The sequence below is a fragment of the Populus trichocarpa genome, chromosome 14 (genome assembly GCF_000002775.5).
Source record: "Populus trichocarpa isolate Nisqually-1 chromosome 14, P.trichocarpa_v4.1, whole genome shotgun sequence".
Taxonomy (NCBI): domain Eukaryota; kingdom Viridiplantae; phylum Streptophyta; class Magnoliopsida; order Malpighiales; family Salicaceae; genus Populus; species Populus trichocarpa.
This window is the reverse complement of record NC_037298.2, coordinates 10,686,956-10,700,697: the sequence shown is the minus strand read 5'-3', so window position 1 is coordinate 10,700,697 and position 13,742 is coordinate 10,686,956. Positions and strand designations below refer to the sequence as shown.

At 31.3% G+C, this 13,742-nt stretch overlaps 2 protein-coding genes across 3 annotated transcripts in view; both read left to right on the top strand.

Moving 5' to 3' along the window:
- The window catches only part of LOC18105332 (very-long-chain aldehyde decarbonylase CER1), a 73,157-nt gene that overhangs the window by 38,385 nt on the left and 21,030 nt on the right, over positions 1-13,742 (top strand). The window lies entirely within an intron of this gene.
- LOC18105329 (very-long-chain aldehyde decarbonylase CER1) lies at positions 6,079-10,098 on the top strand. 2 transcript variants are annotated; one of them, XM_024585832.2, is made up of 10 exons: positions 6,079-6,242; positions 6,405-6,622; positions 6,787-7,019; positions 7,379-7,598; positions 8,049-8,424; positions 8,516-8,623; positions 8,811-9,011; positions 9,168-9,269; positions 9,408-9,581; positions 9,685-10,098. In XM_024585832.2, exons 1-10 carry the CDS (start codon positions 6,183-6,185, stop codon positions 9,859-9,861), a joined length of 1,869 nt encoding a protein of 622 aa, XP_024441600.1. In that variant the 5' UTR covers positions 6,079-6,182; the 3' UTR covers positions 9,862-10,098. The 2 variants fall into 2 exon arrangements, with proteins under 2 accessions (XP_024441600.1, XP_024441601.1); XM_024585833.2 differs by lacking the exon at positions 9,168-9,269.

Sequence of the window (13,742 nt, the reverse complement as noted above, 5' to 3'; positions counted from 1 at the left end):
TTTAATTTAAAATTAAATAAACATGGCATAATTTTTTAAATTTTATTTTTTTAAAAAAATAGACAATGAATTAATTAATATTCACTCACACTGTTCATGTTAACGTGAACACTAATTTTTTTAATTTTATTTTTTTAATTTAAGATTAAATAAACATAGCATAATTTTTTAAACTTTATTTTTTTCCATATTAATATAAATTTAAGATTTCAAAAATAAATTTTTTTATGTTTAATAAATAACCAGTGATATCCTATTAATTATTTTTTAAAATTCACTTATAAAAATAAAATAAAAATAAAAATAAAAATCCTGTATAAAAATATTCATGTCACTTTTTATAATAATTTTATATACATGCAACTTAAGTCCAATCTTCTCACTTTCTAGTTCTTCGTAATTAAAAAAAAAAAAAAACTTGTTAGAGTTTTTCACGAACCCATTAACATAATTGAACCAATGACATTTACATCACATTTCTATAATAAATAATGCTATTTTTATAAAAGTATTTTACAGAATTTACTTACCAAAAAACCAACTATTAGATTTATGAGAATGATTAACGAAATCCACTTATTTAATGCATATGAGATACTCATCCAGAAAATTAATCATTTCAAGCCAACAGGAGAGTAAGCAATTCTACAAGGTTCACGAAACTTACAAGTAAGAATTGAATAATCGCCAGCATAGGTGGGACCATGTAAAATGACCGGGCAATAGCAGGTGCTCTCGTGTTTGAAGGACATGTCCATTTGCTTGAGCTCATTGGCTTCCTATTTTCCTTAAGCCGCTGTACCAGACGAGGGTCGCCAGAAGATGATGGTGTTTGAAATTTATTATCTTGATTAATACTACTCACACAAATGGAATTTCTCGACAACCTCATGTGAACAGCTCAGGCTTAATGGCAACGAGACGGAGCTGGTGCCGGTCTAAAGAGGGCAATTCAGTTTGTTTTTTCTGCAGATTTGACAACTCAGAATTCTTATTTTGAACCAACAGTTAGGATTTTTCCAAGTGAATTATGGGCTGAAATTTTCCCCAAGTGTAGACAAGATTTTCCTCTTCCATCATCTATAAATAAAGGTGATTTTGAGGGTCTGAGAGAGGAGAAAATCGGGTCCAAAGTCAGCTAAAATTATCCCTTGTAAATGCTTGTCTATAAATAGTTGTTGCAACTCTTGGTTGGGAGAGCATGTAGGAGCATGAAATAGAGCATGTAAGCTTGGTGTAGCATGCAATCTTTGTGCATAGCACACATGAGATTTGTGTATAGTGTTTCCTTTGTTTACGAGATTAATAAAGGTTGAGAAATAGTTCATGTAAAGTTTGTTGTGTACTTTAATTAACTTATTTTACTTGTGTATTCTGCTTGTCTTTTAACTAGTGAAAGTGGAGAAAACCTCTTGAGTGAGGGAAATACTTAGTTACTAGGCAAACACGAGTGAGATTTGTGAGGAAAGGCTGAGTCTAGTGGGGACTAGGCTGCCACACGGGTTTATTTGTGGAGCGAAAAATTTACCCAGTGACAACTATACATATTATCAATAATAAAGATTAAAAAATTATTTCAAAAGATTTTTTTATCTCACATTCAAAAGAAACTATGTTAGTATGTTATCCTTTTAAGTTGAAGTATTTAAACCAAAAAGGTTTTTTATCCCACATTGAAAAAACATAACTTTTTTTCTTGTGAACATAGAATATATATACTAAAAAGCTTCAAATCCCATATTGAAAAAATAATTTTTTTCTTGTAAACATAGAATATATATATATTAAAAGGTTTCAAATCTCATATTGAAAAAATAAAACATTCTTCTAGTATTTATATAGTGAACTTTGAAAAGGGTTAATAATTAACCAAATATATATATAAAAAAGAGGGGTCTTTGGCTAGAAAAAAAAACACATTTGAAAAAAAAAAAACTGGGTTTTGCCGGGTTGCCCGGCTTACAAGTTAACCTGAGGGGTCATCCGGGTTTTGCCGGGTTTTTACTTACCCTAATCTTTTAACTTATCTAAATTGGTTCAACTACTAGATTAATCAAGTCTCGGATCACCTATCAGGCTGATCCAGGTTGAATAACCAGAAAACGCACGCACCCTCACATTTATTGGCATATATTGAGATGTTATTTCTGATGAAATATTAAAGTGAGAAAAGACAGCCTGCTCGCATGTCCCTGAAAAACATCCTCTTATTTTTTTTTTTAATGTAGTACCTTTATTAATTGCTATAATTACTTCCGGTTTTTACAATACCGAGACATATACTTTAATGTTACAATATTATTAGTTTTTCAGTGCTCTTGATGCGTTCAAAAAAACAAAAAAGTTTTCATAATCTAATTACCTAAAAACTTTTAATGTCATCTCTCTATCCATTTTTTTAAAATTTAAGATTAAATAAATACTACACAATTTTTGAAACTTCATTCTTTTCTATATCAATATAAATTCAAGCGTTCAAAAAACAATTATAGTACTCAATGAATAACCAACTATATCTATTAATTACTTTTTAAACTTCACTTAAAAAAAATTAAAATAATACAAATAAAAAAATTTATATAAAAATATTCTTATCACTTTTTAAACTAATTTTATATACATGCAACTTAAGATTTCTAGTTCATTGTAATTAAAAAGAAAAAAAAAACTTGTTAGAGTTTTTCAGGAACCCATTAACATAATAGAACCAATGACATTTACATCACATTTCTATAATAAATAATGCTATTTTTATATAAGTATTTTACAGAATTTACTTACCAAAAAACCAACTATTAGTTTTATATGAATGATTAACGAAATCCACTTATTTAATGCATATGAGATACTCATCAGAAAAATCATTTCAAGCCAACAGGAGAGTAAACAATTCTATAAGGTTCACGAAACTCACAATAAGAATTGAATAATCGCAACCATTTAGGTGGTGGTCCAGTGGTAAAAGTTTGGGACCAAGAGGTTTGCTTTCTCTGTAGTTTCAGGTTCGAGCCCTGTGGTTGTTCATATGATGGCCACTGGAGGCTTACATGGTCGTTAACTTCAGGACCCGTGGGATTAGTCGAAATACATGCAAGCTAATCCGGACACCTACGTTAAACTAAAAAAAAAGAATTGAATAATCGCCAGCATAGGTGGGACCATGTAAAATGACCGGGCAATAGCAGGTGCTCTCGTGTTTGAAGGACATGTCCATTTGCTTGAGCTCATTGGCTTCCTATTTTCCTTAAGCCGCTGTACCAGACGAGGGTCGCCAGAAGATGATGGTGTTTGAAATTTATTATCTTGATTAATACTACTCACGCAAATGGAATTAATTTCTCTACAACTGTGAACAGCTCAGGCTTAATGGCAACGAGACGGCGCTGGTGTCGGCCTAAAGAGGCCAATTTACTTCAAAGCTGATTTTTAATGAACTTCATAGATGAAAAGGTTTGTTTAGTCATTGATGAAGAAACAAGAAGAGCTAGTACCATTCGAATCATTCTATTAACCAAGTCGAAATCATTTATCAAGCCTGTGTCAACTAAATGATGATACAATGTAGTAAGATAATCAATATTCTCAAAGTTTGGATGATCCATTGACAACTTATAATATTCCAACTGTATTCTTGAACCATGTAAATTTAAAAGAGCAAAATCTTCAGCATAGAATTTCTCAGCAAGCTTACATGTATCGTCAATTTTAAATGATGTGAAGGCATGAAAATGATCCAATATTGATCCAAGATAAAGCAACTCCACTGTGTTTTATGAAAATATATGATTTAACTCCATCAGTTAAAAATATATTACACAGTGTTAAATATATCATATTGATAATGATACTTAACTATATTAGAATCTCTTTATTAATAAGAATGACTTGTATCAAACAAATAAGGAGAATTTATATCAAAAATCTCAATATCATGTTGTTCATAAAAAAATACCAAACTTTTAAATAGATCATCCCAATCGCTATCCCTCAAACATTGAAGTTGAAAATTTGAATGTGAAATAAAATTTAAAGCATATACAATATCCTAATCTTTTCTTTGAAGCGTTTGTTAAAGAAAATCAATAAACTCTCATAACTTTGTTAGTAAAAAGTAAGACAATGACAAAGTCAAAAGTTGTCATGGCAAAATAATATTTGAAAGCCTTAGTATGAAATTGAAAGTTTGGTCCATTTTCATCAATCTTTAATAGCAATGTTCTTATTGTTTCAAATAACTCAATTAAACTCCTTATTGAACTAAAATGAGAACCCTAACTAGTTGTTTCAGGTTGATGTAAAATAGAAGCTTCATTTGCCTTTATAACATTCTCAAGTTCTCCGGTTATTATCAACTCTCGAACTTCATATTTTTTAGTCAATTTTAACTCAAAATGATGTTTGGAAGAAGCAAAAGTGAAATTCACAATATCATTCAACATTGAAATCTCATACTATGGCTCAATCAAGAAGCTCCATTTTTAACTAATTTAATGTTTAAGGATGACATCGAAAAACAAATATGAATTTGAAAAATTTGTCAAAGTAGAAAAATAGCAACCAAAAGAATGGCGATCAAATTTGATAGAAAAAGCCTAATAAGGATGAAATTGTAAGAAAAATTAATTTAAAAGATTATCTTAAATAAAAATAATAACAATCAAAAGAATGAGGACCAAATTTGAAAGATTAAGAAATTCAAAAAGGACAATATTGAAAAAGAATTCTAATTTTATAAAAAAATTATTCTAGATATTGAAAGATGAAATTATAAAAAAATTATCAATTTAAAAAATTAGCAAAAGAAATTCAACAAAGAACAAAAAATAAAAAAAGACCTAAAATAACCTGGTACATTTTAAAAATTAGTGTAAAATTCTAAAAAAATAAAATAAATAAAAATAATGGAGCTTAATCTCAAATTGAATAAATGGATGAAACTAAAAAAAAAGCCTAAATGAATAAAAAAAATCAAGTAAATCTGAGCAAGCCTTCTAAACCTTGGCTAATCTCTAAAACTTGCAGCCCATGAAATCCTAGACCTGAGCTCAACTGAAAAGCTCAATTCCCAATTAATTTAATGTTCAAGGATGAAATTGAAAAAAAAATCAATTTAAAATTTCTTTCAAAGTAAAAAATATCAATCAAAAGAAAGAGGATCAAATTTGATAGGAAAAAACTCAAGGAGGATAAAATGAAAAAAAAATCAATTTTAAAAATTATCTCAAATAAAATAAACAACAATTAAAAGAATGATGATCAAATTTGAAAGGTTAAAAAATTGAAGGGGGATGAAATTGAAAAAGAATTCTAATTCTATAAGTTATTCAAAATAAAACAAATAGTAATAAAAATAAAAAGAACAAAATCTTAATATAATACAAATTGAATGGGATGTTTTAAGATTTTTAAGGGGTAGTGCGAAAATCAAGATAGAGAGAAAAAGAAAAGGATGAAAAGACTATTGATGCCAAACTGAAGGGTCGTTTGAAACACGTGTCACCTCTTTAAGGAGAGGACGCTGAGATGATTCAAATACTACTGCAGTAGGTGGTGTTTGATAACTGCATGACCTCACATATACTGTCCAAATGACATGACGCCTGCTTATTAGCTCGACGCACAAACTAAATTTTTTTTAATAATATTTAATATATGATTATATATAATAATCATCATGAGTAACCTTGATATTAATAAAAAGAAAGCATGGTAAAAAGACAAAAAATACCCTGCAAGAGAGTTTAGTATATTGAAACATGTATCGTTTTACAAATATGGTTGACCAATCTATTTTAATTATTTAATCACTTATCATTGTTAATCATGCTTACTTTCATATTAATTTATTTACAAAAATATCTACTTTTCTCATCAATCTTTCCATAATATCTATTTATTTATTAAAACATAATTTAGAAAATAACATATAATAGATAAAAAAAAACTGAATAATTTGTTTTTTTTTTTAAGAAGATGACTAATTAATTTATTTTCCAAAATTAAAAGGATTAATTTATAATTTACTCAGCTCTAACTTGATCGAGCGGCAGTACTGTTATTAAAAAAACATTACTCATCAATAATTATAACGTTAACGCTAAAGAAAATATATTACTCATCGTCTATATATACACGACTTCCCTACAAGCGAGGAAACAAAGACAAGTAGTAGCAGTGAAGTGATGGCTTCTCGGCCTGGAATTCTCACAGACTGGCCATGGAAACCTCTTGGAAGCTTTAAGGTCATATGGAAATCCCTCCCATCTCTCTCTCTCGCTCCTTTTCTTCTCGTTATCTGATATCACACGTAGAGTAACTCGTTTTCGTGCAAACAACGTTAATATATCATAACCCTAAAACAATAATATATATCTGTGTTTTGTTTGTGTGTTTAAATATTGCAGCATGTAATATTGGCTCCTTGTGTCATTCACAACATCTACGCCTTCATGGTTAAAGATGAAAAAGATCTCCCAAGCTTTCTCATTTTCCCAATTCTGTTGTGGAGAGTGCTTCACAACCAGTTATGGATCAGCCTGTCCCGTTACAGAACAGCCAAAGGAAATAACAGGATTATTGACAAAGGCATTGAATTTGATCAAGTTGATAGAGAAAGCAACTGGTATTTGTATAATCAAATATATATATATATATATATATATATATATATATATATATATATATATATATATATATACTTTTTCAATAATTTCATGCATTAATTTCCACTCTAGCTAGTGCTTGTGAGTTTTTTGATACTTGGATTTTCTGGTTGGATATCCGCAGGGATGACCAAATATTGTTCAATGGAATTTTATTCTACGTTGGTAGCAAAATAATTCCAGGAGCTAGCCATCTCCCCATGTGGAGGTTAGATGGTGTAATTCTAACAGCTCTGATTCATATGGGTCCGGTGGAATTTCTGTATTATTGGCTTCATCGACTTCTTCATCACCACTATCTCTACTCTCGCTATCATTCCCACCACCATTCCTCCATTGTCACAGAGCCCATTACTTGTAAGTCTCCCTCCAAACACCCCCGGCCCCCATGTATATATGGTGTTGGTGGTTTAAAAGTTATTTAAGAATTTCAAAGTGAATAGTTAATCTCTTAAGTACTCCTTAAGAAGAATGACACACATTTATATATGGTGTGCATTTGAATTATTAATAATCTTGTGTGATCGTTGATAAACTTAGTTTAATTGACCTTTCATAGAAGGTTTTAAGTTCGAGTATTTTTATAATAACGGAAGAAAAATCTTGTGTGATTGAGGGGAACGCATACCATTCTCCATTACTATTAGCAATACATGATGATGATATACAGTAAGTGTAATTATTTGACATTTTCTTTCTGGAAATCTGCATCGCAGCTGTGATTCATCCATTCGCCGAGCACATATCCTACTCCATGCTATTCGCAATACCTTTGATAACGACTATTGTGACGGGGACAGCCTCTTTAACATCCTTTGCTGGTTATATCACTTACATCGACTTGATGAACAACATGGGTCACTGCAACTTTGAACTCATTCCCAGATGGCTCTTCATCATTTTCCCCCCTCTCAAGTACCTCATGTACACCCCATCGTAAGTCTAGATGTATCTCAGTTGATTTTTTGCATTTTCAATCATTAATTCTCACCAGTATCCTCTTCGTTTTATTAATGGGATTTCTTCCATACTTATGAACAAAAAGCAGGAAAATGATTCACCAAATTTTGCATAAAAAGAAGATGAAAAGAATATACAGTCGTCTATGGAAAATACTCTGTTAATTATAATTCCATAGTATCGTTTTGTGATTTTATACTGTATTTTAATAGCTTTGACGCGTACATTTCACCTTTTCCACTATATTTTCACTGACAGTGCATTATTGCGTTGTCTATTAATCAGTGTTCAAAACAATATCTGATAAGCGCGAATGCATGATTTAACATTTGATGCAGCTGCAAGTTCCAACTCTCTTCACCAAAGCCAGTTTAGAACTAGTTACTCCCTCCATGATGAACTAATAAACACTTGATATGGCTGCAGGTACCACTCTCTTCACCACACTCAATTCAGAACCAATTACTCACTATTCATGCCCATCTATGATTACATCTATGGCACAATGGACACGTCTTCTGTTACCCTCTATGAAGATTCGCTCAAGAGACCCGAGGAAGCCCCTGATGTAGTGCATCTAACTCATCTTACCACACCAGATTCCATCTATCATTTACGGCTTGGACTTGCCTGCTTGGCTTCCAACCCTCAAGAATCGAAGTGGTATCTATGGTTAATGTGGCCGGTGACCTTGTGGACCATGATGTTAACTTGGACTTATGGACGCACTTTTGTTGTCGAGAGGAATCGCTTCCACAAACTCAGATTACAGACGTGGACCTTACCAAAATACAATATTCAAGTAATTAAGAAGGATATTTCTTTGTCATTGATTAATCAAGGGCGTTCAGTTTAATCTGTTCTCCTTAATTTGCTTATCTAATTTTTGGCAGTACAACTTGCGATGGCAAAAAGTATCCATAAATACCTTGATTGAAGAAGCTGTACTTGAAGCTGAGGAAAAAGGTGTTAAAGTGTTAAGTCTCGGTCTCTTGAATCAGGCAAGCACTTCAATATAATGCATTTCTAGGGAAAAAAAAACAGTGGTGGTTACTTTAGAACGGCCATTACTAGATGCCACGTAGTTGAGTTTATAGGGTTTTTTTTTTTCTTTTCAATTTCCCATATTTCATGGATACCATAAATTATTAATTATATCTTCATCATGTTCAAACATAAATTATGCAGGGAGAGGAGCTTAATAGGTATGGTGAACTTTATGTGCAAAGGCATCCCAGGCTCAAAACGAAGGTGGTGGATGGAAGCAGTCTAGCCGTTGCTGCAGTGCTGAATAGCATACCTAAAGGAACAACACAAGTGCTTCATAGAGGCAATCTCTCTAAGGTTGCCTATGCTGTTGCTTTAAATCTCTGCCAGAGGGGAATCCAGGTATTGTTGTTGTCTACTAGGCAAATAGGCACAGGTTGTCACTTGCTTCAATTTGACAGTAATTTATTTAAATTGATTGTATAGGCAAATTTAATTTATGGTCATGTTTTAATTTATAATTCCTAATTATTACGATTATTTTCACTGATTTTTTAGGTAGTTGTACCATGTGAGGATGATTACCAGAAACTTAAAAAATCTTTCGGCATCACATCTGATCAGAACAATCTAATTCTTTCAAAGAGTTATTCAATAAAGGTATGCTTTCATTAGCTACCAAGGAATTAGAAATCAATTTTTTTTTGTCAAAAATAAAATAAAATTACAACTTAAATTATTTAAGTAGCATATATATATATTGACATTTCTAATATCATAATAAACTTTGTTGTGTAGACGTGGTTAGTTGGGGATGGATTGAAAGAAGAGGACCAAAAACAAGCAGCAGAAGGAACATTATTTATTCCCTTCTCGCAATTTCCCCCAAAGAAATTGCGCAAGGATTGCTTCTATCACAGCATACCAGTAATGGCAGCCCCTGCATCTCTTGAAAATGTGGACTCTTGCGAGGTAATTAATTAGTCAAATATTGCAGAAAATTAAAGTACTATTTGCATTATTTTCTTAATTTAGGAAAGATAATTAATTTGTATTGCAAAATACTTGATGACAGAATTGGCTGCCAAGAAGAGTGATGAGCGCATGGCGTGTGGCTGGAATAGTGCATGCCTTGGAAGGATGGGACGAGCATGAATGCGGTTCTACCATGGCTGACATTGACAAAGTTTGGCAAGCAAGTATCCAACATGGGTTCAAACCTCTGGTCATCAAGACTCCATTAAAATTCTAATGGATATTTAGCTGTCTTATGTTGCTAGCCTTGCCTTAATTATATATGCATGAAAGGGTTTAGATATTGCATATCACCTCTATGATATTGCAAATTATATATATATATATATATATATATATATATATATATATATTATCCACTACTATATATGTTATCTCTACCCATTAATATTATGTTATTTCTCTATGCAATGGACAAATAATTAGTAATGAAATATTATGATGGTTATTTTTACTTTTTTTTATGCCTGCTTTAGTACCTGTTTCCATCACATGTAATATTATATAAAGTAATGTTATATGTTTTCATGGGATCTATTCTACAATGTTTTTAAATCTAACCCGGTTTCGTACATTAACATAGTTATCACATCACTATGAATATATATGATATAATTAAAAAAAAAACTAAAAATTCTAAAATTGACACCGGTCTCAAAGATTCAGCTACTAAGTTAGTTAATTATGCTTAAGAAAAGATAAATATCACCTTTACAATATCTTTTCAAATGAAAAAAAATGTTATTTTACTATGTGTTTTCTCATAAATTTATTCTATACATGCCATTAATTACTTAGATATATTTCTAAACTTATTCATGATTTATTTTTAAAAATAATGTTGGTTCCTATGAATAGAAGACTCGTCGATAAATTTGACGCACGTTAATCCTTAAAAATAAATGATTTTGTTGATTTTTTTCTTTTAAAACAAAAAAATTAATCCAAGTTTAACATAAAGCACCCAATCTTAGTCAAGCTAATTCTTTCCTAATCAACAAATCCTAGATAAACAAACCTAATCCTATAAGAAAAGGTTTCAAGCTTGCATCATTTAAATAACCAAAACATACATGTAGTCCATAATTCTTCATATATATTTATTATAATCAAGGATATTTAGCATAAATCCTAATGAATTAAGTAAATAGACCATTACTAAAAAAACACCTGGAAAGGTGAACTATAAATCTCCAAAATATATAATTCCAACAAATCCTAGAATAAAATTTGGTATTATGGATAGTTGGATGTGGCAGTCGCGGCTGTCGCTTGCAAGTTGATGTCATTGATGAGTATTTTACTCTTGCAGTGCTCTTGTTTCTGTGATGTAGCCAACAGGACCAAGATATTGTAGGAAAACATGTTTAGGATTGGACATCTTCTTCAGGCTTCAACAATGAAAAGTATCTCTGAGCCAGGACAAATTAATATACCAGAATTCTGCACTAGCCACCTAACTACCAGCCTTCGTTCATAAAAAAAACTGCCCACCTATCATCCCAATACTAATAAATTGACTGCACATTGATTTTTTTTTCGTGGAAAGATATGCTTAGCCCGATAAACACTGCGGGGCATCCCACTGGGTGGTTATTAGGATACAGACGACCTGATCAATTTTTCAAAACATAGTATTCAATTGCTAGCAAGTCAAGCTGACCGTCGACCCATCCCTGGGGTTAAGGCTTGGAATTTGGAACCAGTAAGAGCTTGCTCCTGTGCTGTAAATGGGTGCGGGCAAGGCGAGTCAGGAATTTTTCTTGCCCTGAGCTATTAATTAAATATATATATATTTTTAAAATTAATTATTAACTCATGTACATGAATTTTTAAAGTTAACAGTAAAGTTTTAATTCAAATACACTACCTAAAATATTAAAAAATAAATTTGAAAGTACATAAAATTGAAGTGAAAGTAAAAATAAATCAACTATTGAAGTTACATCCTTCGATGTTTTGTAAAATATAATTCATCTATAATCGAATCTGAATCAATATTATAACAACCCCTCAACCGAGATAAAATAACAATCTCATGTCAACTGGAAAAGAAAGTAATTAAATTTTTTTCCTCTCTCAATTCCTCCTTCCTTCACTTGATTCTTCCTTAGATTAGTGTTTTATAAGTTGGACTTTGTAAGTTTACAAGGTTATTCTCTCACTTTTCTTATTTTTTTTCCTTGAATTTTTTTTTATATTTAATTTTCCCTTACTTTTCTCTCTTTCTCTCACACTTTTTCTTTTGGTTTTTTTTTTATTCTACTTTTGACCGGTCGGCAACATATGAAAAAAAGAAAGAGTTGATTTGTTTTATTTTTTAATGGCAAATAAAACTCTGTTCATCCTAAAATTTTAACCAGATTTTATTCTATATATTTTAAGATCCCTCGTAAAACTTCAGCTCAATCTGATGGTCGTATTGAAAATTACGTCCAATAAGGTAAAACTAGTTAAATTGTGATTTTTCATTAAATCTCTGAATTTCTTCAAAAATTCTGAAATTTTAACCAAAGGTAAAGCATCATATTAAAAGGCTCCACGTAAATTTTTAAAATTTTTTAACAACTCAATTATTAATTATAAATTTATTTTTATATAAAACTAGTTAAAAAATATTGATAAAATCTTTACATGTATCCTTTAACATGCCCTCTGCCCTTGGGTGCGGGAATGCTATCCCTTTCTGTATCATTTTTAAGTGGTGATCATTGCGAGCGTAGTGATTGTTCATTTTTTTTCGTGGAAATATATGCTTAGCCTGACAAACACTGCGGGGCATACCATTGGTTGGTTATTAGGCATCAAATCAATTTTTCAAAACATAAAATTCAATTGCTAGCAAGTCAAGCTGACCGTCGACCCATCCTTGGGGTTAAGGCTTGGAAGTTGGAACCAGTAAGAGCTTGCTCCTGTGCTGTAATTGGGTGCGGGAATGCTCTCCCTTTCTGTATCATTTTTAAAAGTATTCTGAAGAGCTTTCATAGATAATGGGATGCATCTCTAATCTGCATTCACACATCGAGCTAATATGGTTGGTCTAATTTAGATTTTGCCATCTAATTATGTTCTTTTTTTATTGCAACAATAAACTTTTGTAAACGTGGGGCTGAGCTAAAATCTTTGAAGCCACACCACACAAAACAGAGTTGGATCTACTATAATATGGGAGATTTTGTCTGACAGCATCACGAGACGTGGAGATTGTAAACGCATATCTAATATTCGTGGATGAGGTTCAACGTGTTTTTTTTTTATGAAAATTTATTTATTTTTATTTTAAATCTGCTGCTGCAAGCAACCCTCATTAACACCCAAAAGTTATGATGAAAAGAGAGGCAACAACATGTCCAAAGATTGATTAAATATTACATGTGTCCAATAAAATAAACATGAAACAGTCCACATATATCTGGGGTCGGGAAAAAGAAAAAAGAGTGAAAAAGGGACATCTGCATGGGGGCCTTACCTTCACTGACAAATATCACACAGCTATAAAAGAAAGGACCAGGTACTGAGGTCCCAGCCAAGGTTGTTAAAATCGCGATTTTAACACGGCACGGAAAATGCAAAACAAACTCGGATCGTAAAAACGGATCGTAAAATCGTAAAATCGTAAGGAATTTTAAAATACATTAAAAAAATTCATGCTTCAAATAAAAATTCAAGAATCAATTCAAATCAGCCTTGTAATCAATCCAAACATTTTATAATTGTAATTAAATTTTTGTCAAAAAAAAACATAATACATAACAGCCCATCTTCTATATTATTATCCAATCAGAAAATAATAGACAGAATCCATTCATCCAAATTACAAATAATAGACAGAATTCATTCGTCGAATCCATTCATCCAAATTACAAATAATAGACAGAATCCATTCATCATAAGTTATAACCCAAGAATTCTCATATATTGATGACCTGGCATTTCATTTCAATATCCTCATTTCAGCACCCTCAATTCCCTCAACTGACTTCCAACAATCCCTATTGTCAGCTATAATTGACGATGGTTGGCCTTATAACTATACTACAAAATACTCTGCTCTACTTCAGCAAGTTCCACAAACTGGAAAAGTTATTCTTAACTTTA

What these genes read in the sequence shown, in the direction of transcription:
- LOC18105329 (XM_024585832.2), top strand. Translation starts at nt 6,183, where the DNA reads ATGGCTTCTCGGCCTGGAATTCTCACAGACTGGCCATGGAAACCTCTT. An exon ending in TACCAAAATACAATATTCAA is followed by an intron (nt 8,425 to 8,515) that starts GTAATTAAGAAG and finishes AATTTTTGGCAG; the next exon opens with TACAACTTGCGATGGCAAAA. An exon ending in TCTGCCAGAGGGGAATCCAG is followed by an intron (nt 9,012 to 9,167) that starts GTATTGTTGTTG and finishes CTGATTTTTTAG; the next exon opens with GTAGTTGTACCATGTGAGGA.